Source organism: Xenopus laevis, chromosome 6S (genome assembly GCF_017654675.1).
Source record: "Xenopus laevis strain J_2021 chromosome 6S, Xenopus_laevis_v10.1, whole genome shotgun sequence".
Lineage (NCBI taxonomy): Eukaryota > Metazoa > Chordata > Amphibia > Anura > Pipidae > Xenopus > Xenopus laevis.
Window position 1 is genome coordinate 80,043,375 of NC_054382.1, and position 22,996 is coordinate 80,066,370.

The window sequence follows — 22,996 nt, forward strand, 5'->3', positions numbered from 1 at the left end:
GGGCAAAAATAAGCGCCAGCTAAGGCGAACCCAAATTGGCGAACGTCGCGCGACTTTCGCGAACATTCGGCGGACGCGAACGGTCGATGTTCGCGCGAATTAGTTCGCGGGCGAACAGTCCACGACATCCCTAGTGCTCAGTGTCAAGGAGACAAAAGGATGGAAGACCCTACCCCGTAGGGCTTACAGTCTAAATGGGAGGATAACTTACAGACACAATTTGGAGTGGTATTAAAGTGTTGTAGGTTACAGTGTGTGACAATGCCTTATTGTAGGCAAAACAATCATATTGGGTGTAAATAATAATGTTTTATGATTTTTTTATTAGATCTAAATGATGGAGAGACCCCTTATCTGGAGAAAACAAGGTCCAGGGCATTCTGGATGACTGGTCCCATACCTGTTTTAATGTCTGAGGCTGAGCAAGGGTCCTTTATCATCAGCCAGTGCATGTAATCTGTATATCTGATGTATACACCTATTTAATGTTCTTGTTTTTATATATGCAATAGAAATAAAGGCAACCTAATGTTGTGGCCCTCTCAGTGAGTTGACAGGCAGAGTGAAGAGATCAGTGGGCCCTGAGCATCTGCAGAAGAAAGGCTGGACTCCTCTCCTCTTGAAGGAACTGAGAGATGTGCACACATGGCCCTTCCAGCTGCTCCTGAAGTAACCCCTGCCATGCTTGGGCTGTGGGATACAAAGAAGTGCAGTTGTGCAACAGAGAGAAAGCAGCAGCAGCTTGGACACCAACTACTGATATACTGACAAATGCCTTGACCTACAACAGCCAATATGAAAATACTATGGAAAATGACAACAATTATTGTGCAGAACATGTAATGGGACCTACCTCCGCCCGGCTTTTCAGGCTGCTCCGTTTGGGTCTAAAGAGGACATCTTTAAAGTCCAGTTTGATATCTGCATCCACCCTGGGCATGTTGCTCTAGTGCTACTCAAGCCAATACCTGCAGCCGATTGAAAGGCGCACAAGCAAAGCCCGTCTGTTCCGCGGCGAGACTATTTATAGAGTGTGTGGGGCCGCGGCTCTCAGCACAATCCCCATTACCTTTATTAGGCAAGGGCTGTATTTAGAAAGTGCTACTGTGAAACGGAGCGACACAACGCGACTCTCCCCCACCTCCGCCTACAGCCCTTGTATCTGTAGCGCGCAGGCGCATACCACCAATCACCTGCTCTGTCAAACTGTGGGCTACTGGGCTTATACCAAAACGACTGGGGCAGGAGGAACAAATATATTGACGGGCAGTTAAAAGCGACTACGAATGTGATAACAAGGCTGCTGGCAGTGTATAATCACCAGAGGCGCCTTCACTTTAACCTGGTGTTAGTAAATACTGAACAATTCCTCGTAGCAACGTGCGGACTTTTTCCCCACGCCCCTTTCCCTTCAGCAGGGACAGTTTCCTGTTCCTTCGCATGGCAGTGGGCAAGTTGGATGATTTTTTGGACAGACATAATATCCAAGGCTATTGTGATACTAAACTCTATAGTTAGTATAGGTATGGGTATATAGAATTTTAATTAAAAGTAGGGAGGGGTGTGTGTTTGGATGCTGGGTTTTCATTTGGAGGGGTTGAACTTGATGGACTTTGTCTTTTTTCAACCCAATTTAACTATGTAACTAACTATGTAACCAATGGGATTCCTTCCCGTCACGTGACCTAAATTAGCAAGCAATCAATAAATTTGGCTCCCCACCCCCAAGCATCCATCTCATTTCCTGTCACGCGAGCTCACCCGATGTGCCAGCAGGGTCTCTGGGCTCTACCTGCTGAAGCTCCAGGTCCGGGTACTTTTGCCTGTGTGAGGCCTGTGAGGGTCCAAGGAGGACCATGGCCATGTGTGCCTATCACCACAGTCAGTCACAAAACCTTTGGGTGTGTGCAATAAGTTGGTGTTTGCATCCAAACAGAAAGTGTGGGGCTCTCCTGACTGTGCACTCTGCACTCTGCCGGATAGCGTTCAGTGAAGAAGGAGGACTGCAGGTGTATGATACAGAGATCTGAAGGACATGAGTTATCTGGCAGACGGGCCATTTCCTATGATGCCCAGAGTGTACGGAACGCATTTTAGGACATCATGCGTCTACTTACGTTTGCGTCATGCGTCGTCCTATGCCTTCTCCGTTGCGCATCGCTTGCCTTTGAAGTCACGGATCATCCAAATGTGCAGTCGCACCTCCGCTCTGTAGCCTCCCTCCTCAGACGTCGCTCATCAACGCTCCGCCCTCAGACTTCCTCCTTGAGCTGTCAGACGTCGTCCATCAGGAATCAGTCGTCCTCCATCAGGCATCCTCCATCTGGCATCAGGAATCCTCCATCAGGCGTCCTCCATCAGGAATCCTTCATCAGGCGTCCTCCATCAGGAATCCTCCATCAGGCATCAGGCGTCAGGAATCCTCCATCAGGCGTCAGGAATCCACCATCAGGCGTCAGGATCAGGCATCAGGCGTCAGGATCAGGCGTCAGGATCAGGCATCAGGCGACTCTCTGTCCTGGGCTGCTGTATTCATTTTTTTTTTACTTCCGGTTTTACATTTGGCGCATTTTTTCCCCAGCCAATAGGAGTCTTAGGTTTCGACCAATTAAATTAAAGCTGCCACTTGTAGGCGTCGCCATTTCGTCCCACAGACATTGTTTGGCAAGGCACGCTGTCTGGCTCCGTTCATCTACCCCCGCATGATTTGTGCTGGTAATTAGATAATTAATTAACTGAAATGTGGCATATACTTTAATTAGTTCGTGTTTATGTTGTTTTTTTTATTTATTTTTTTTAAATAATTTAGCTTGCTGCTTACAAATAATTTACACTGCACAAGAGAGAGCAGGTTTCTCTGTACTTTAATTACCTTCCATGGCTTTGTGTTTTAGTTTAATATTTTAGAATATATAATATTTTTCTGGTTTTATTGCATTAATTTTATTTATTTTATACGTTTTTTTTATTTTATTTATTTTATTGCTATTATTGTCATTACAGGTATTTACCATAGCTTTGCAGCTTGCTCGTTTGTTTGTTTTATAAACCAGTTTTTACCCATGTTTGTTTTACTTGTCCTTTAGCTTCTATTTTTTTTTTTTTGCTCTATTCTAACTTTATACTGACCACATCTAAAAAAAACATGCTCTGTAAGGCTACAAATGCATTGCAAAGGCTGCGTTTCGATTACTCCTTTTCCTATTCAGGCATCTCCTATTGATTTCCCACCTTTTACAATGCATGGTTGCTAGGTGTATTTGTACCCTAGCAACCAGATGGTTGCAATAGCAAACTGGAGAGCTTCAGAATTAAAATCTACATAACCAAAAAAATAAATAAAAAACACGATTAAAAAATGTAAACAAATTGTCCCAGAACATAACACCCTACATTATACAGCTATAGGATCCCATATCCGGAAACACGATATCCAGAAAGCAACTAATTACGGAATCGCTGTCTCCCATAGACTCCATTTTATCCAAATAATCCAATTTTTTCAGAATGATTTCCTTTTTCTGTGTGATAATAAAACAGTAGCTTGTACTTGATCCCAACTAAGATATAATTAATCCTTATTGGAAGCAAAACCAGCCTATTGGGTTTATTTCATGTTTAAATTAATTTCTAGGAGACATAAGGCACGAAGACCCAAATTACGGAAAGATCCGTTATCCGGAAAACCCCAGGTCCCGAGCATTCTGGATAACAGGTCCAATACCTGTACTAAAATTTAAATCAAAGGTGAACAATCCATTTAAGATATTGTAGTGTCCAGGCCCTGACTGGCAATCTGTGAGTTCTTGCAAATGCCAGAGTGGCTGCTGCAAGGTGCCATAGAAAGTCAGTATTTGGTGGCCTGGTGGGGGCTCTTTGTGCTTCTGTGTGGGCTGAATTGGTCTCTGCATACCGGAAATGCCGGTAGAATTTTTTTTATTTTATTTATTTTATTGCCATTATTGTCATTACAGGTATTTACCATAGCTTTGCAGCTTGCTCCTTTGTTTTATAAACCAGTTTTTACCCATGTTTGATTTACTTGTCCTTTAGCTTCTATTTTTTTTTTGCTCTATTCTAACTTTATACTGACCACATCTAAAAAAAACATGCTCTGTAAGGCTACAAATGCATTGCAAAGGCTGCGTTTCGATTACTCCTTTTCCTATTCAGGCATTTTACAATGCATGGTTGCTAGGTGTATTTGTACCCTAGCAACCAGATGGTTGCAATAGCAAACTGGAGAGCTTCAGAATTAAAATCTACATAACCAAAATAGTTTTATAGTTTTAGAGTTTTTGGATTATTTGCTGCCTTCTTCGGACTCTTTCCAGCTTTCAAATGGGGGTCACTGACCCCATCTAAAAAAACAAATGCTCTGTAAGGCTACAAATGTATTGTTATTGCTACTTTTTATTGCTCCTCTTTCTATTCAGGCCTCTAATATTCATATTCCAGTCTCTTATTTAAATCAATGCATGGTTGCTAGGGGAATTTAGACCCTAACAAACTGGTAAGCTGCTGAATAAAAAGCTAAATAACTCAAAACCCACAAATAATAAAACATTAAAACCAATTGCAAATTGTCTCAGAATATCACTCTTTACATCATACTAAAAGTTAACACAAAGGTGAACAACCTTTAACAAAATTATATCGGGGGGTCTTTTTACAGTTTGGGGGTCTTACGGCACATAACACACAGTTGGGGATCTGTACAAGTGAGAAATCTCCATAAAACTATATACATTTGGTATCGCCGCGTTCAGGAGACATTTTTTTCATTTTATTAGACACTTAGAAGCCTATTTTTTTTTTTTATTTTTTTTTTTACAGAAGTAGAATAACGCCGAAATTCTTACATATTTTCAAAGCTCAGGTTGTCTTGGAAAAAAAAACTATATTATTTTCCTGGGTAAACTAAAACCAGGAAAGGCCCTTAAAGTGAAAGAGTACAAAATGTCTAAAAACTTCTTGCCAGTAGAGGTTTTCAGCTAGGACAGAATGGCTGGCAGGGAAAGGGTTAACTTATGCAAGTTAGGTAACATTGTCTAAACAATATATATGATCATTGGCAGAGGACTGCATTAGGTCTCCTTTTTTCTCTAATATGTTTAATAAGGTGCAGTTCTAATTTACATTTTTTCATTTAGTATATTCACTTCTATATATAAATTAAGTGCTATGCATGCTGTGTTCATAAAGATACTGAGAGTGTAATTAACTGTATCATGAACAATTGTTTTAGTAAAATATAAAGCTTTGTTCATTTATTGCATTTTGTTATCTATCATTTATTTTGTCCTTGGTTAGTGTCAATTTACATTAATCTTTAAAGGTTTATTTATGTTAAACAATCTTACATATTTTTATTGAACAAATTGTTCAATCTTTGTTCTGTATTAACATTTTCCGATAATTTTTTTTTAATGTTTTATACATATATTTACAGATTATACATGAAACTTCAGACATGGAAAGTAAGTGTTTATATTTGTTTGTATTTGTTTAATTGTCTGTACCTTTTACTTATCAACACTTATTTTTATTTGTAGGAGAAGAGATCATCAGAGGCCTATTTTGCAATGGACACACACAGAAAGAAATCATTTGGATACTAGACAAAGTTTACAGCTACAGAATATCGTTAGTAATAACTGTGTGTCTGTGTATGTATGTGTATATATATATATATATATATATATATATATATATGTGTATTTATTTATATATATATATATATATATATATATATATATATATATATATATATATATATATATATATATATATATATATATATAATCACACACACAATTTTGTTGTTTTTAGTCAAATCTAGATATTCATATATTCATATATTTAAAATTTTTCTACATCTGTTTAAAGTGACCGTCATTTACGCCGAATTTTAAAATCTTATTCCTTGTGTCGTCGTGCACTCAATAGAGACCATCAATCTATTTTTAATGCTGTTAAAGTAAGTACTTATTTTTGCACACATTTACTATATCTTTATCACAAATCATTTATAATCACTTTATAAATCCGCTACCGATGACTATAAATACTATATTTTAGATTAGTAAAGTTAAACTTTTCCCCCACCTCCTATTAATTTTTACAATTAATTTTCACATTTTCTTTCTGTCAGCCCTATTTTGCTATTTTATAGTTAATAGGAGAAGTGATTCATGTCTTCAATTGCTTCAGGTGTTCAAGAGTGCTTCTGTATAGCTGTGCTTCGTTTATCAATCAATATATTGCAAATATCTAACTAGAACTGTGCTGCAGTTTGTAGAGTAAGTTGTCCTGGCAACCAAAGACATGCGCTCATATATGAATACATCCGATATGTCACTGCACTCCTTAGATTCCCCATCCCGCCATACACTTTTTATAATTGTATAGGCAGGGTACCATGCATGGGCATTAGGTCATCCATTCTGGTGCAGATTTTGGGTTGCTATACAACTTGCATTGTCCACAAAATGACACTTGCCTGCTTACTATGATTCATAATTCCAAGACTGAAGGAAACAAAATTTAAATAATAAATATAGCGTAAGTAAAGTTTATTTTGCTCAATTAAAATTTGAAGTAATTTCTTAGTGACAGGTCCCCTAAGCTTAAAATAGTATCACAACTGAGATGAACTGGACCTTGCATTGTTTACACCTCAGATTCATGCTGTAATTTTTCACACCTGTACTGCTCTCTTTTACACATGCTCACATGTTTACATGTCAGGCAGACTTTATGAGCAGCACTGGCAACGTAGAAACAGAACACACCGGCACAACATGGGTACTGCTAGCAGGTATAACCTTGCTCGTTTATTGCGGATGCAACGTTTTGGGGCGTAACCCCTTTCTCAAACATGCTTGAGAAAGGGGTTACGCCTTGAAACGTTGCATCCGCAATAAACGAGCAAGGTTATACCTGCTAGCAGTACCCATGTTGTGCCGGTGTGTTCTGTTTCTACGTTGCTTCTGAGGTTGCCAAGTTCCTCTATCGCCGAGCACCTGGGATTCGTGTTTGTCTGGATGGCCAGGGTGTGCGAGTGTAAGTTCTTTCTTTCTTTCTACAGCACTGGCATAGTGTCACTGTCCATAGTATACGATGTACTGTTCATGTTAAGGTGGCCATATATGTTAAGATTTTTAAAAGTTCTTTGTTATCCGAAGACAAAGCTTATCTTGAAATTATCTTTGAAATGTATGATTTGTTCATCAACAAAAACAACGATTTCAAGCGATATTGTATATTTCAATCTAGGGGAAACTGTGGGTAGCTGCCTGCTTGGCCCTGCAAACAATAGTACAATGGATACATTTCTCTCACCTAGTTTGGGGGGGGGACACAGGCACCATGGGTATGGAGATACTACAAATTGGAGAGTGGACACTAATAGATAAAGTTGACTCCTGCTCTGGTCTTCATCCCCTGCCTCCTCCTACCCTCTCCAGTTTCTTTTAGTATCCTCAGAGGAGAAGAACATGGACACTCCGTGGCAGGAGCAAATGACCTTAACTACGGCGCAGGTCATGCCACACTTTGGCCAGAGATTAGCTACTCCAGCGCCTCTTCAGCCAGATGTTTTCAGCTGCCTTCCCGCTCCACTGAGGCTGCAAGCAAGAGCTCCCATTTCTCTTGCCTAATTGGGGGACACAGGCACCATGGGGATGAAGATCCTGCAGCTGGAGACTGGACACTAAATAGTTAACTTTAAACTCCTCCTCCTCCTGCTCTGGGCTTCATCCCCTGCCTCCTCCTACAATCTCCAGTTTCGTTAGTGTCCTCAGAAGGAGAAGACACATAGTTAGTGGCTGGAGCAATTGATCAGGACTGCGTGTTAGGATCATGCCACATTATGGGGCCACTGACACACTCAAAGAGCCTCTCCAGCTGACAACTACTCTCCCTTATAGCCTTCCCGCTCTACGGAGGTCTGCAGGCTCGCTCCCTTCTTTCCCTACGCTGTCTTCCCGCTCCACGGAGGCCTGCAGCAGCGCTCTACGCCTCTTAGGTGTATATCCTTACACAGACAATTATATATGTGAGTCTTCACATATATTCTTGTTTGTGTCTGTGACAGGGAAACCGATTAAAAGGGCACAGTACAGCTGGCAACGGTGGTGAGTACATTCCACCCTTCTACCCTCTCTTTTCTCTACATAGCCTGGAAGTATTTATGTAGAAAGTGCTTGGAATACAGTGTTGAAACAATGTTTTGTCTGTCTGTCTAAACACTGTCCTTGCTGGTGTTCCCTACAGTGCTCCATTGCTCCCTGTTCTTTTCAAATGCCCCTGGAGCCCTCTTGGTATCGCCTACCTTCCTATAGGCGCATCGCTACTCTTCTCGCGCCCTTTTTTCTCCTGCTTCGCCGTCAGCGCCAACGTGCGTTCCACCTTGGAACGCACTTCCGCTTCCGCCCAGTCTCTGCCTCATGCGCATTAGGATTTTACCGCTCCCGCGCTGAGACGGCTCTTCTGGCGCCAAAGTCCCCTCACTCTAACGGCTGCTGCCTTCTCTCCCAGCACCTCGGCCCACATTGCTCCTACTTGGGGCCCCTGCTTCTCAAATCTTCAGCGACCGCGCTCCAGGCAGTCCAGGCAGACGGTTACAGGCAAGTATTCCTTCTCTTAAAGGGGCACTACACCTGGTATACATGGGTTTCCCCAGGGACTCTAAACCCTCTATTCTCTGTCTCCACAGCACCTTCTAGGAGGTTCTTATCCTTGCATTTGCTGGATTCCCCTGCCTCAGCAAAATTTAAAAAAAAAAAAAAGATTGGAGAATTTCTCTAATTGGAGAAAGAGCATCATGGCAGATAAGACAGAAGAGCCCAGGACCTCTAAGTCCTCAGCTCACACACGCCAAAATACTCAAATCACGTTTCTAGCCTGCACCAAATGTAAGGCTAAATATCATTCGGCTTCGGCTGAATCCGTGTGTATGGCCTGCAGACCTTCAGATTCCTTGCCACCACCTTCGGCCAGTACATCTGAGTCTGAGTTGATCAGGGCCCTCTCCCTCTCACTTGCAGGCATCCAAAACCTGGCCCGCATCCCAGAGACATTAGACAAAGTCCTAGAGCACCTTTCTCAACCTGCTAGAACTGCCGACCTCCCTTCAGGTTCCAAACGCCTTGCACCTTCGCCACCTGATTCCCCTAGGGAACCATTTTCTCCCTCCGATGAGGAAGGCCAAGTCCTATCACAGGATGACTCTGATCAGGAACACACTGATCCAGATCTAGACACCCCTAGAACCCAAAAGGAGGTGGAAGGCCTGATACAAGCGGTGCTTAGTACCCTTAACATAGAGGAGCCCGTCTCTGTTGAGCCAGCGAAAAACATCTTTAAGAGACAAAAGAAGAGTTCCTACGTCTTCCCAGCTTACGAACAGCTGGACGACCTAATCAAGGCCCAGTGGAAACATCCAGACCACAGGGTTCAAATATCAAGGCGCTTCTCACAAACTTATCCCTTCCCTCAGGAGTGCACTGAGCTCTGGGCTTCACCCCCGGCGGTTGATCCCCCAGTTTCCAGACTTTCCAGGAATACCACCATTCCGGTGGCTGATGCAGCAGCATTCAAAGACCCTATTGACAAGCGACTGGAGGGGTTTTGCAAATCTTCCTTCACAGCGTCCGGATCCGCCTTTAGACCTATCTTTGCTATTGCCTGGGTCGCCAAGGCCATGGAGGTCTGGGTAGAACAGGCTGCGCAACTTCTCGGGTCCGAGGACCCTACCACCGACAATCTCCTCTCTCAAATAGCCGACGCTACCAACTACATTGGAGATGCGGCTATCGACGCAGCAAAGATGGTGGCACAGGCCTCAGCCCAGTCGGTGGCAGCTCGCCGTTTCCTTTGGCTGAAGACATGGTCTGCCGACCTCACATCTAAACGCTCCCTAGTCAGCCTGCCCTTTCAAGGAAAACTACTCTTCGGGGCCGAATTAGACAAGATAATCTCACAAGCAACTGGCGGTAAGAGCACACTACTCCCACAGGCCAGAACCAAAAGACCAGCCTTCAAGAGACGCACCTTTTTTCGACCCTTTCGGCAAGGCCAAAGGTCAAAGACACAGTCAGACAAACCCAACACCAATTTCCGCTCTCGCTACCAAACTAAACAAAGGTCCAGTTGGTCGTCCAACAAAGCACCGGCCAAGTCCTCTCAGGACAAGTCCGCTTCCGCATGAAGGGGTGCCCACCCCCGAAGGGATCCCACTAGGAGGCCGCCTCCAATCCTTTCGGGAGGTGTGGGAACTCAAGATACGGGACCATTGGGTTCTCCAAGTCATCTCTCAGGGACTACTAATAGACTTTACCCAACCTCCTCCCCACAGATTTTTCGTATCCAGACTACCCCGACAACTTCACAACAAGAGCAAATTTCTCTTGGTCATTCAAGACCTTGTCACAGCAGGAACTATCCAACCAGTTCCACAATCCGACCGGGGAAGAGGGTACTATTCCAACCTCTTTATGGTCCCCAAGAAGGACGGCTCCCTGAGACCTGTGCTAGATCTCAAAGATCTCAACCCTTTCGTCAGGCGCTGCCACTTCAAGATGGAATCTATCCAATCAGTTTTGGCGTCCATGGAAGACGGGGAGTTCATGACGGTCATCGACATAAAAGATGCTTACCTCCATATCCCCATCCACCCAGCTCACCACAGGTTTCTCAGATTCTTTGTGCACGGTCAACACTGGCAGTTTGTCGCACTACCATTCGGACTGTCATCAGCCCCCCGCACATTCACCAAGGTGATGGCGGCAGCTCTAGAAGAACTAAGACTACAGGGCATTCCTGTCATTCCCTATTTGGACGATCTTCTCGTAAAAGGCGAGTCGGCAGCAACAGCCCTTCACCACACGTCTCAGGTCCTAAAGACCTTGACAGAACTGGGATGGACTGTCAACTTCAACAAATCGAAGCTCATCCCGACTCAAACGATAGAATACCTGGGGCTGATACTGGATTCCAGGAAAGGGAGAGCTTTTCTTCCGAGAGACAAGACCAGCACCCTCCAGGGCAGGATTCGAACCCTCCAGAGTTCCCTCAGGGTCCCTCTCCGGACGGCCATGCAAACCCTGGGCACCATGGTAGCATCCTTCCCAGCCATCCCTTATGCACAATTCCACACCAGAGCCCTTCAACATGCAATTCTGATGCACCAACGCACGGATCGCACCAATCTAGACCGCCGGATAGTCCTTCCGGAACAGGTCAAACGCTCTCTCTCCTGGTGGACTCAGCCACTACGGACAACTGTAGGGCGACCCTTTCCTCCTCTCCACTGGATGGTTCTTTCGACGGACGCCAGCCTCCGGGGCTGGGGAGGCGTGTTGGGCCAGACGACAGTCCAAGGTCTTTGGAATCAGGAGGAACGTTCTCTCCCCATCAACCTTTTAGAACTGAGGGCAATTCGCTACTCACTGGAACGCTTGACGCCCCTCCTCCGCGGCCACGCCACCCGGATCCAGTCCGACAATGTAACAGCAGTCGCTTATATAAACCACCAAGGCGGCACAAGGAGCCCGGCAGCCCTACGGGAGGCACAACACATTCTACTGTGGGCAGAAAAACACGTTCCGGCAATCTCTGCAGTACACATACCAGGGGTAGACAACTGGCTGGCAGACTACCTCAGCAGAGAAACCCTAGATCAGGGAGAGTGGAGCCTGCATCAGGAAGTTTTCCAACTCCTCGTGGACAGATGGGGTCTACCGGAAGTAGATCTGATGGCATCCCGAAGCAACTGCAAGGTCACTCGATTTGTGGCTCGGAGCATGGACCCACTTGCACTCGCGACAGACGCCCTAGTGATTCCCTGGCGTTTTTCCCTGGCCTACATCTTTCCTCCTCTGGCACTGCTTCCAAAGGTTGTCAAAAAGATAAAAAGAGAAGGCACTCCGACTATCCTGGTGGCCCCATTCTGGCCCAGGAGGCCGTGGTTTGCAGACATTGTGACACTCGCGAGGGACGCTCCGTTTCGCCTTCCTCTCCGGCAAGATCTGCTGACTCAAGGCCCTGTCGTCCATCCGAATTCTCTTCAGTGGGCTTTAACGGCATGGCTCTTGAAGCCCTAGTGCTGCGAGGAGCGGGAGCCCCATCGGACGCACTACCTACCATGCTCCGTGCACGCAAGCCGGTCTCTTCCAAGATATACCATAGAGTCTGGAAGATTTTCATCACCTGGTGCGAACGCAGAGGTACAGACCCACAGAAGGCTACAGAGACTGAGATTCTCTCCTTCCTACAGGAGGGCTTGCAGAAGGGGTTGGCCTTGAGCTCCCTGAAGGTGCAGGTATCTGCATTGTCTGTTCTTCTTCAGAAAAAACTAGCCCTAAGGAGCAATATCAGAACGTTTCTTCAAGGGGCTATCCGGTTAATACCACCGTATCGCTGCCCAGTACCACCTTGGGACCTAAACCTGGTACTCTCAGTACTCCAAGAGGATCCATATGAACCTATTGACATGATCCCTCTGTATACCCTTACAGAAAAAGTGGTTTTTCTTCTGGCCATCACATCAGCTCGCAGAGTCTCGGAATTGGCGGCACTCTCCTGCAAGTCACCCTTTACCATCTTCCACAAGGACAAGGTGGTCCTCAGACCTACTCCAGATTTTTTACCGAAAGTGGTGTCGGACTTTCACCTTAACCAGGACATCGTAGTGCCTTCCTTGTGCCCAGAACCCAAGAATCCTGGAGAGCGCAAGCTTCACAACCTGGACGTTGTTCGGGCTCTCACCTCATATCTACACACTACCAAGGAGGTCAGGAAAACTGATGCCCTGTTCATCATTCCCAATGGACCCAAACGTGGTGCCAAAGCAGCCAAGTCTACACTTGCTAAGTGGATTCGTGCTACCATCATCAGAGCATACGCACTTAAGGGTAAAGAATCTCCACTTCAAGTGAGGGCGCACTCTACTCGCTCGATTAGCACTTCCTGGGCAGTTCGGCATCAGGCATCGGCGGAACAAGTTTGCAGAGCGGCCACCTGGGTGTCCCTTCACACATTCACGCGATTCTACAGGCTACACACACAGGCTTCAGCCGAAGCTGTATTTGGGAGGAAGGTGTTACAGGCTGTCATTACTTAAACGCCTACTGGGGCTTACAGTGTCCCACCCTCATGGGTTGCTTTGGGACGTCCCCATGGTGCCTGTGTCCCCCAATTAGGCAAGAGAAAGAGAGATTTTTGTACTTACCGTTAAATCTTTTTCTCTTGTCCTGTATTGGGGGACACAGGCCTTCCCTCCCTGTACCGACACTGGTTAAATTGTAGTTTTACCGACTCACGTTGGAGTTCGGTTCGGTTATATATGTTTTTTCAACCTTGTTTCTAAGTGGTTTGGTGGGGGTAGAGGTCCTCCTCTTCTGTTTTTGGTCATCATGCTCCTTCTTCAGTCGAAACTGGAGATTGTAGGAGGAGGCAGGGGATGAAGCCCAGAGCAGGAGGAGGAGGAGTTTAAAGTTAACTATTTAGTGTCCAGTCTCCAGCTGCAGGATCTTCATCCCCATGGTGCCTGTGTCCCCCAATATAGGACAAGAGAAAAAGATTTAACGGTAAGTACAAAAATCTCTCTATCCCTGAGGCTGTTGTTCTCGCTCTACGGAAGACTGAACCAGCCTGATTTTACAGGGAAGTTTCCTCTAAGGCACTAAAACATTGGCTGAATAGGTAGGACACCTTTTTTCCTACCTCCCACCCCATATAGCAGCATAGCAACCCTTGGAGCAAGTGCCCCGTCTTAGGCTCTCTCCCTCCCCCAGTACTCTAATCTGGTGCAGCTGGAGCCTTCTTAGGCGCACCACGACCTTACACAGTCTCTTCCCAGCTGCACTCTTCGCCCCTCTTCAATTCTCCACTGCCATTTTGAACATTGGCACCCTTTGAGAGTGCAGCGACCTTACCCCACAGCACTCAGACATAACTAGCTGGTTGCGTCTCTATGCACCCTTCGCCCACGCTGGTGGCCATGCCTCCCATTGCCATCTTGCGTATCTTCCAGGCTCCACAACGTGGGAATCAGAGCAGATGATTAGGACTTAATCAGGGAAGTCCTATTTTCCTAACGGGATCTCTGCTTATATCATAATACACCCCTAGTCTAGAGATATACACACATATATCTATATATCTCTATCTCTACAGACATGCCTGAGGCACCACACGTCATCAGCACTGATACAGCGGGGACCCACATCTACCCCCTGCCTATCCATCACGCAGATCTCTCTAAGGGAGATTGGCCATGACTGACACAGCGGAGAAGGCAGTTCTAGTCAAACCTACTTTTGATTACCTCATCTTTCTCCTGTGTCCCCCTGTCGACGAGAGAAAATCTATATTTTTGACCAAACATTTCTATTGTGTTTCCCACATAACAATACATCTTATTGTCTTCTTAGAATGAAATTCAAATTTGCTCCCCCATGATTGGTGTAAAAGCAATGCATAGGAAAATCAGAGATCTCAAAGGCATTCGACCATGCTACAGGTTGGTTTTTCTGAAATTATAGTTACCTCTATCTTTCACATTTGTAATCATGTTCTGCTAAGATATTGTCTTGATCAATTCCTTTTGTTTTAATGAAAAGTCCTTCAAATATGATTGAGTTTCTGATTTTTTTATATACAGGTATGGGACCTGTTATCTAGAATGCTTGGGACCTGGGATTTTGGATAACTGATCTTTCCATAATTTGGGTCTGCGTGCCTTATGGCTACTAGAAATTAATTTAAACATTAAATAAACCCAATAGGCTGGTTGTGCTTCCAATAAGGATTAATTATATCTTAGTTGGGATCAAGTACAAGCTACGGTTTTATTATTACATAGAAAAACGAAATCATTTTTAAAAATTTGGATTATTTGGATAAAATGGAGTCTATGGAAGACTTTCCGTAAATCCGAGCTTTGTGGATATCGGGTTTCCGGATAAGGGATCCTATACCTGTACTATAAAATGTTTTAATTTTTTTATTCATGTTTGGGGAAAAATAGATATAAATTTCTTTGCACATCCATGTTTGTGAGATCGAAAATGATATTTATAACAAATTAGTTTCTTTCTTGGATATATTTAACAGTAAATGTTACTGTTGAAGACTGTTGGGGAAGACTAGTAAATATTAAAGTTAGCTGTGATAGAAAATCAGAGCAAGCAAGAGAATTTTTTTTATTGAAGTGTCATTAATTTACAGTTTTAATTAAACCAATAGGAATGATGTATATCAGGTAATGAGAGTGCTCGACCCATATGGACTACAATTTCGGCGTCCAGGACAGTGTCGTATCCCTCGAATTGTTTATAGCTGCAGAGGCCCAAACGATGTCTGGCATATTGATGGTAAAGTGTAAGACATTTTTCACGTTTCACTGTGTACATTAAGGGGCAGATTTATAAGGGTTGAATTTCAAAGTAGAAAAAGCTCCGAAATTCTACCATCGAATTTGAATACTTTGACTTTGAATATCAAAGTCGAAGTTTTTTTACATCAAATTTGGCAATTTGCGGTCGACTTAAAATCGTTCAAACAATTTCATCCATCGTTCGAACGGTTTTTCTTGATTTCCAAAAGCTTAGTAAAGTGCTCTATAAGGTCCCTATAGGCTAACCTAGCACGTCGGCAGGTTTAATTTGGCGAAGTATTGAAGTCGAATTTTTAGTTGGTTCTCTACAAAAGTTCAATTTTGGGTCGGATTTGTAAATTGTAATCATTTTTTTCTTAATAATCTTGAAATTTTTTTTTACTGTCATAGCCTGTATAAAAAAAGTACTCCATCTCAAAAATGCAGAAGTCAATGGCAGATTTCCCCTTTACACTTGCAAGATCTGATCGCACTGGGTTTTGTAAAATTTGAAGATATCTTTTTCAGTCAATATTACAGAAAAATCACACAATTCAGATTTTTTTTACTCTTAACCTTAGTGATTAACTTATTGATTATATTTATTGATAAATATTGTGCATACGAGTTTGTGCATACGAATTTGCACAAAGTGGTTTTAAGAAACTAGTGAGACATTTTCTGTTTTTAATAAATAACCCCCATAATGTATTTTTATTAAAAAAAACAAAATAACACTACTTAACAAACCTTTATTTCAATATAATTTTTTTACAAAGATTTGTAAAATATTTATAGATCTTTAGTTTATTGTACAGAAAAAGAAGAATAATTAAATATTTTTATTTTAGGAAATGATAAATTAAAGTTCTATGGAATTTGGATTCACTTATGTATTGATGGGTAAGCATGTTATTAACCAAATTTGTAAAGAAATTCATTCTCATATGTATCTCTCTATTTCATTCTGGATGTCCTAAAGTATATTCAAAATCAAAATAATGTATTACAAATATTTTAAGCCACCCCTAATTTATTATAACTTTTACATGTGTAGTGTAACTAATGTTTTAATAAAAGTATTAATGGCCAATTTAATGGATGATCCAGATTAAAAAGGATGGCCCTATTATTTATAACATACAGATTTAAAAATGTAAAGTTAAAATCAAAATATACTGGTATTATTTTTAATTATAGTCATGTAAGGAAAATAAACATGTAAACAGCTATGTACTGCTTCATCTTAATTATGTTTATTTTGATAGTTTTTCCAGACGTGTTATATGGCTTAATGCGGGTACTACTAATAGAAAACCGGACATAATTGGACGATATTTTCTCAATGCCGTTGATAGTGCAAATGGTACAAACCGGTTTACTTTCATATTTGCTTTATAGTGATTAATAATACTATTAATTGTTAATGTTCAGATATTAAAATTGCATCCAAGAACTGAAACAAAATTACATATATTTTTTTAGGTTGTCCAAGACTAGTAAGATCGGATCGTGGGATTGAGAATGTCCTGGTTGCTATATTTCAGACATCTTTTCGGTACTATCATAATGACTCATGTTCTGGTTCCAAGAGTTTTCGCTTTGGAAAATCTGTTCACAATCAGGTAAGCAATCAATGTTGACATTAACGCTGTACGTATGTAATCTGCAAATACAAGTCTTATGACCACTTTATGTCATCAGTGTTAAAAATGCACTGTTAAACAATGTAATGGCAATATATTAATTTCAATAAAATATTTATTTATTTGTAGCGCGCAGAATGTTTTTTTGGCCATCTTAAGAAGTCGTGGATATCTATGTGGCAACAAAATTTTGAGGTACTGCTTTAATTGTAACAAAATTTCACAGTGTAAACTAGATAGGGTACACAGGGCCGTTTCTGTAGTGCCGCCACCCATCACCCACTTAACTATCCTGTGTGGGGGCCGGGGGGAGGCTGCAGCACTTGTACGGAGAGCTTGATTGTGCTCTCACACTAGTAAAGCTGAATTTTCAGTTTTAAAATGGAATTCGGCTCCTGAATTTACCAGGATAAACTTTTTTTCGCACCTTTTTTGTCGCTGATGCCTGAGTAGCGTTTTTCAACTTGCCTCATTGGAGCAGTGTCCCTGATGGTGCACTAGGATTTCAACTAGATAATACAGGTCTGACCTGACCTGAGGCTGCACTGACATATTTTTCAGTCCATGGTGGAGATTTTAAATAATGAATGGCACGTAAGAAAATTGTAGAAAAATGTCATTTAATTCTAACATATTTTTTTACATATTTCTGATTTTATATTCCTAATGAGGCAGTACTATTTACAGTTAGGGTGCATGCAGAGAATAAAGTTATAAATAGTATGTGTATATATGACTTAAGCTGAGGGAAGATGGAACATTGGCTCCCCTCGCCAAAAAGTATGGCTTCTGATTGCATACAAGCAAACACAGTGCACTGGAGCAGGTGCTGGCCTTAAACACGATAGCATTTTCTGTGCTGACCTCCATTCTGCGACACGTTCCTGCATACAAGTATATTTTTGACTTTTAATAAATCAACAGATTTGGAGCACGGAGTGGATCCTCTTCTTTGGCTGCATTAAAAATAGCATTTAAGCCAACAGTCTGTGTGCCCTGGTCCTTGTGGAGCATGTAGAGCTTACATTTTTTCCCTGTGGATTTCCTAAAATCATCATTTTTATGCTTAGCATTACTATAAGATGCCTATGATTAAGGGAGTGATTCCAGAAACGCGTAGGGCGTTGGATCCTTGCAGGAGTACGTAATAAATCTGTATTCTTTTGTTCGGAATGCTGTCCATCTTTTTAGTGCTACACGGATTTCGGGCAGTGGGGACGCTGCAGACAGAGCACCCAACAGGAACAGCAATGGGGGGGTGAACTTTGAGCGGTCCGTTGTTTTCAAGCGACATGAGAGAGAGAGAGAGAGAGAGAGATGTCTCTACACAAAAAAAAAATTGTGAATTATTAAAGTCCATATATTTTATAATATATATATTATTCAATACACAGCAATATATGTATACTGTTTGCATTTGTGTTCTATATGATGTATTCACAGAATTAATATTTTTTGTTACTGTTGTATTAATAATTTTTAAGCCAATTTGTATTCCACATTTTTTCATTAAAAATCATTTAGAATCTAAAATGATTGGTATCTTCCTTCAGATTGTTAGGGGGGTTCTTAAGATTAACAGGATTATTTCATGTATTGTAGTGTACCTTACAATCATTTCTTTCCTGTACATTTATACTTTTTTTATTCCATATTTTTTTAATTTTATGTCTAATTTTTATTTTTTTTCCTGTAGACAATGGTGGCAGCAGAGATACTCGATTTGTCCAATCCAGTTAATATGCAAGTATTTTTTTATTTCTAGTTAACCAGTGCTGTGCCAAGTCAGCCAGGCTTCTGTCACCCCCCTTCTAATGCGTGCAGACGCAGAAACGCACATGCGTATTTGTGTCCAAGCGGACAGCCAGAAGCTGTTTGTGTATGCAGAAGAGCACATGCAGCTTTTGCAGGTGGGGGAACCAATCCCCTGAGCTTGGGGAATGCAACAAAGGTATACAGACCACAGTTTTTTCAGTGTTACCCTGTTTATAGTTCCTGTTATACAAAGGTGCTTTTGTACATTCTTGGTAGTTCCAGGCCCCCAAGGTGGTGTAGCCTGGTCCCCTGGCAGGGCTGACCATTTTTTTTTTCTACTATTCGTGTCCTTTACTCCCAGAAGTTTTTGTTAACCCTTCGGTGCCTGGGTCCAACTTTCGAAGACTATATTCTACATTTCAATAGACCCTATGAGAAAAACCCATCTTCATTATTTTAAATGTTCTTAATTTTTATTTTATAAAACAAACCCATTAAAGTCATTAGATTTCATACCTATTAACTGTTCTTATATTACATAATGGACTGTTGGCCTGGCAAGGTTAAAGGGGTTTGCGTAGGCACACAGGTGTCTTCACTTTCTCCCCTCCACATCCCTCCATTGCAATTCATTTTCCTAATTGTTGGATGGTGTGCATAATTTTTAATTGTGTGCTCAGAGCAGAGCACAGTGTTGTAGTTTTGGGAAAGAAAAGCAGTACTCTTGTACTGTATGTACCAATTATATAAATTTGCTCTTGCATGTGTGTCCCCTGTAAAAGATGCACAATGTACATTGTAAATGTCAAGCATAGTTTCAAGTATAAAAAAAGAACTGTATGTGAGAAACTACACTGTACTTCCTTGACTTACAAAATATTGTTGTTGTTTTTTATTGATACAGACATTGTCTCCAGTTCTGTTTTCTTCCTCTAATTGATCAAGAATTGAAATTTGAACAGTGTGAATGGAATGGACACCTAATTAGAAAGCAGAGAGGATTTCACAATTTTTGTGCAAAACCAGATGTGCTTTACTTTGCTCCACCCAACGGTTAGTGACTTACTTATAAAAAAAAATAAATGTATATTTTTACAACTGTTATAGTAATATAGAATTTTTTAAAATAGTCCTATCGCATGCATTATTTCTTCATTTGTATACTATATTATGAACTCTATATTAATTTTTTTGGCTACAGTTCACTCATGAAAAACTATAATAAAACAGTGGCGTGTTTCATATAAGTTTGTCATGTTGCTCACAGTTTAGTACATGTCACAAAAGAACATGGATAAAGTTTTGTTTTAGCATAGGATGCAAATGTTAGGCACCTCCAGTGAAAGAAATATTAAATTCTTTTCATAGGGGCTCTCATTGAACTTCTCGTGTTAAAAATTAACCACCCATGTATTAAAAATCATGTTGAATTTTAGTGAACTAGTTCAGAGCACTGACACTATGGAGTTGAGAGCACTGACACTATGGAGTTGATTTATCAAGTGTGAGATTAAAATTAGAGAGAAAAACTTTCTATTCATTCGTATATGATAAAAAAAATCCCCTAGGAATGAATACAAAGTAAGTGAGTTTGATTTTGATGAGTTATAATCTCACAATTTAATAAAGCTGCCCTTATATTTTCAATAGAAGAAACGTATCAGTTTACTCTACTATAAATCCAACAATTATTTTTAAAGGAGAAGGAAAGGTAATTTTTAATAGCTATTCTAAACTGTTGGTTGCATGCCCCCCTCCTGAAACGCCATACTTGAATTTCCCAATTCGAGGTGGATTTCTTGTACTTACAGAAGTAAATCCCAGATGCTGAGTTTATAGCCGTCATTTTGATGTATGCGTCACATCCTGTGCCTATGTTCCGAAAGTATGCATGCGCAAAATTTATTCCTCCCCCGCGTCAACTCGCGTCATGCTTTCAAAGCTCCTGTACGCTTGCCTGGGGGATATACAGAAACTGTTTGTACATGCGCAGGGCTTGGATGATTGATTCTGTGCATGTGCAAGCCCTTAGAATATTTGGATTGGCAGAGGGATGTCTTCTATTTTATTAGCACTTTACAATATTTTTGACATATCTCTTGGAATACAGCTAAAGGGGAAATCATATAGCAGCAGCATTTCCGTAAGTAGCTCTTCACTCAAGGCGCAATATATATAACTGTATTTGTATTTTACCTTTCCTTCTCCTTTAATTAAAAAAATGGCACTCCTATTATTTTTCAACTGTCAGGTTTAGTATTCTATTAAAAGCCCTTTGCAAAACATATAAATATTACTAATATTTGAGATGTTTACATTTTAAAGTTTAATTTAATGTGAACTAGATTTCACACATGCAGATTACATTAAACTTAACACGATCTTGTAATGCACATCCACATTAAAGAAAATACTTATGAAGTGGCAGCAGAGACATCTTATCTGTGAGGGTTGGTAGGGGTGACCCCTATGTGCCTCACGCATTTACCCCTTAAAGGGGAAGGAAACCTAGTTGTCGCAAAAACCCTCCCCCCCCCCCCCCCGGCCTACCCGTCCCGCTGGGCAAATGCCCCTAACTTGTTACTTACCCTTCTGCACAGGTCAAGTCCAGGGAGTTCACAGGCGACATCTTCTTCCACGCGATCTTCTTACTGCTTTGACCGGCGCATGCGCAGTAGGAGCATTTCGCCGGCACGATCTACTGCGCATGTGCCAAAAGTACATTGTGACTTCTGGCGCATGTGCAGTAGATCAGTACCGGCGAAAGGCTCCTACTGCGCATGCGCCAAAACAGGAAGAAGATCGCGTGGAAGAAGATGGCGTCTGTGAACTCCCTGGACTGGACCTGCGCAGAAGGGTAAGTAACAAGTTAGGGGCATTTGCCCAGTGGGACGGGTAGGCCGGGGGGGGGAGGGTTTTTGCGACAACTAGGTTTCCTTCCCCTTTAACAATACAGACCTACACAACTTGTCCTATTGTTTTAGGTAAGGGAGCCTCAGATCTCCATTCTCTAGTGTAATTTGTTTATGTTCACCATGTGGTTATTGTCAATAACATAATTTAAATGTTTATAATGCAATTAGTTCAATAACATTTGTTTTCTCTTTTTTTATTTAGGGAAAGAAAACAATATTTGTTTGTTAGATCCAGAACTGAGAAATTATGCTGAAAACTTTGCAGCAGTAGCGGGACAACATCTTCTTGTAGCCAGTGAAGAGTTTAGAAATTTATCTTGCCAATTTTTGCTCCAGCGTGGATATACTATGCCAAAGACACGTAGTCAAGCTTTTGACTGTTATCAAATACTTTCTGCATCTTTTGACTTCATTATAAATAGATTGCAACTGTGTCCACCCCAAACTTTTGTGCAAGCTATTGATGTCTATCATACTATCTTTCATTCATTTTATTGATATGATTGGTCTCTGACATCTAAAGGCTGCTATTCAACTATTCCTACTATATAATCAATAGTGTTGAATCCTGTCAAATATTTATCTTACAATTATTGCTCTCTTTAATGTAGAGGGATTTTGTATTCACCGCAAATTCCCTTTCTAGTAGTCCCAAACTGTAAGTGCAGACATTAGTGGTCTTGCCTTCATTTACCTCTGGAGGCACTACAGAGAATTAATTTTTTTCTTGTACCTCCTGGTCCCTCACACTGTGTATATATAGTTAAGTCTCTACCTCCTCATATCCTTTCCGTTGTCAAGCTCAAGATAGAAAGATGTCCCTGTGGCCAGACTAAAAATCAGCCTGGGTGGGACTTACTGCACTCAAAGTTTGTGCCTACTAAAAACGTTTTTTTCTGGTGAGAACAAAATTCCGTTTTATATAGTCGACCCTACTGTCAATACAGATGTTAATGGCGATCCAAATGCTGTCTTCGGTAGTTAATTTTAATTTGTGGTTGGATTTATGTTTATTGTGCCACTGTCACAAGTCAGGTCCAAATAGGGACTCTCCTGTGAAATTAAGAGAAGTCTAAAGCTGGCCATAGACGCAAAGATCTCATTGTACGAATCAAGGATTCGTACGTTTTTCTTAACGTGTGTGGAGAGTCCCGACATTTTTCGTCCGGCTGAGATCAGACAGGTTAGAAAATTTCTGTCGGCTGTGGGTAATATCTCCGTATGTATTGCCGATCATACAATTTTCAGTGGGAGACTCAGTAGCTTTGTCTATCGTACGATTGCTGTCAGGGGCAGAA

At 41.7% G+C, this 22,996-nt stretch overlaps 1 protein-coding gene across 1 annotated transcript; it reads left to right on the forward strand.

The window, feature by feature from the left end:
- The first annotated feature begins 3,713 nt into the window (after positions 1 to 3,713).
- Positions 3,714 to 22,754, forward strand: LOC121395141. Its single transcript, XM_041567759.1, has 13 exons — positions 3,714 to 3,747; positions 5,453 to 5,480; positions 5,556 to 5,646; positions 5,890 to 5,980; positions 14,439 to 14,527; positions 15,253 to 15,380; positions 16,234 to 16,285; positions 16,651 to 16,748; positions 16,868 to 17,007; positions 17,158 to 17,223; positions 18,725 to 18,771; positions 19,688 to 19,836; positions 21,901 to 22,754. Exons 2-13 carry the CDS (start codon positions 5,474 to 5,476, stop codon positions 22,194 to 22,196), a joined length of 1,254 nt encoding a protein of 417 aa, XP_041423693.1. The 5' UTR covers positions 3,714 to 3,747; positions 5,453 to 5,473; the 3' UTR covers positions 22,197 to 22,754.
- The last annotated feature ends 242 nt before the right edge of the window (positions 22,755 to 22,996 follow it).

Coding starts and splice junctions, on each gene's coding strand:
- LOC121395141 (XM_041567759.1), top strand. Junction 5,981..14,438: donor CTATTTTTAATGCTGTTAAA/GTAAGTACTTAT, acceptor TTGTCTTCTTAG/AATGAAATTCAAATTTGCTC. Junction 17,008..17,157: donor GAAAATCTGTTCACAATCAG/GTAAGCAATCAA, acceptor ATTTATTTGTAG/CGCGCAGAATGTTTTTTTGG.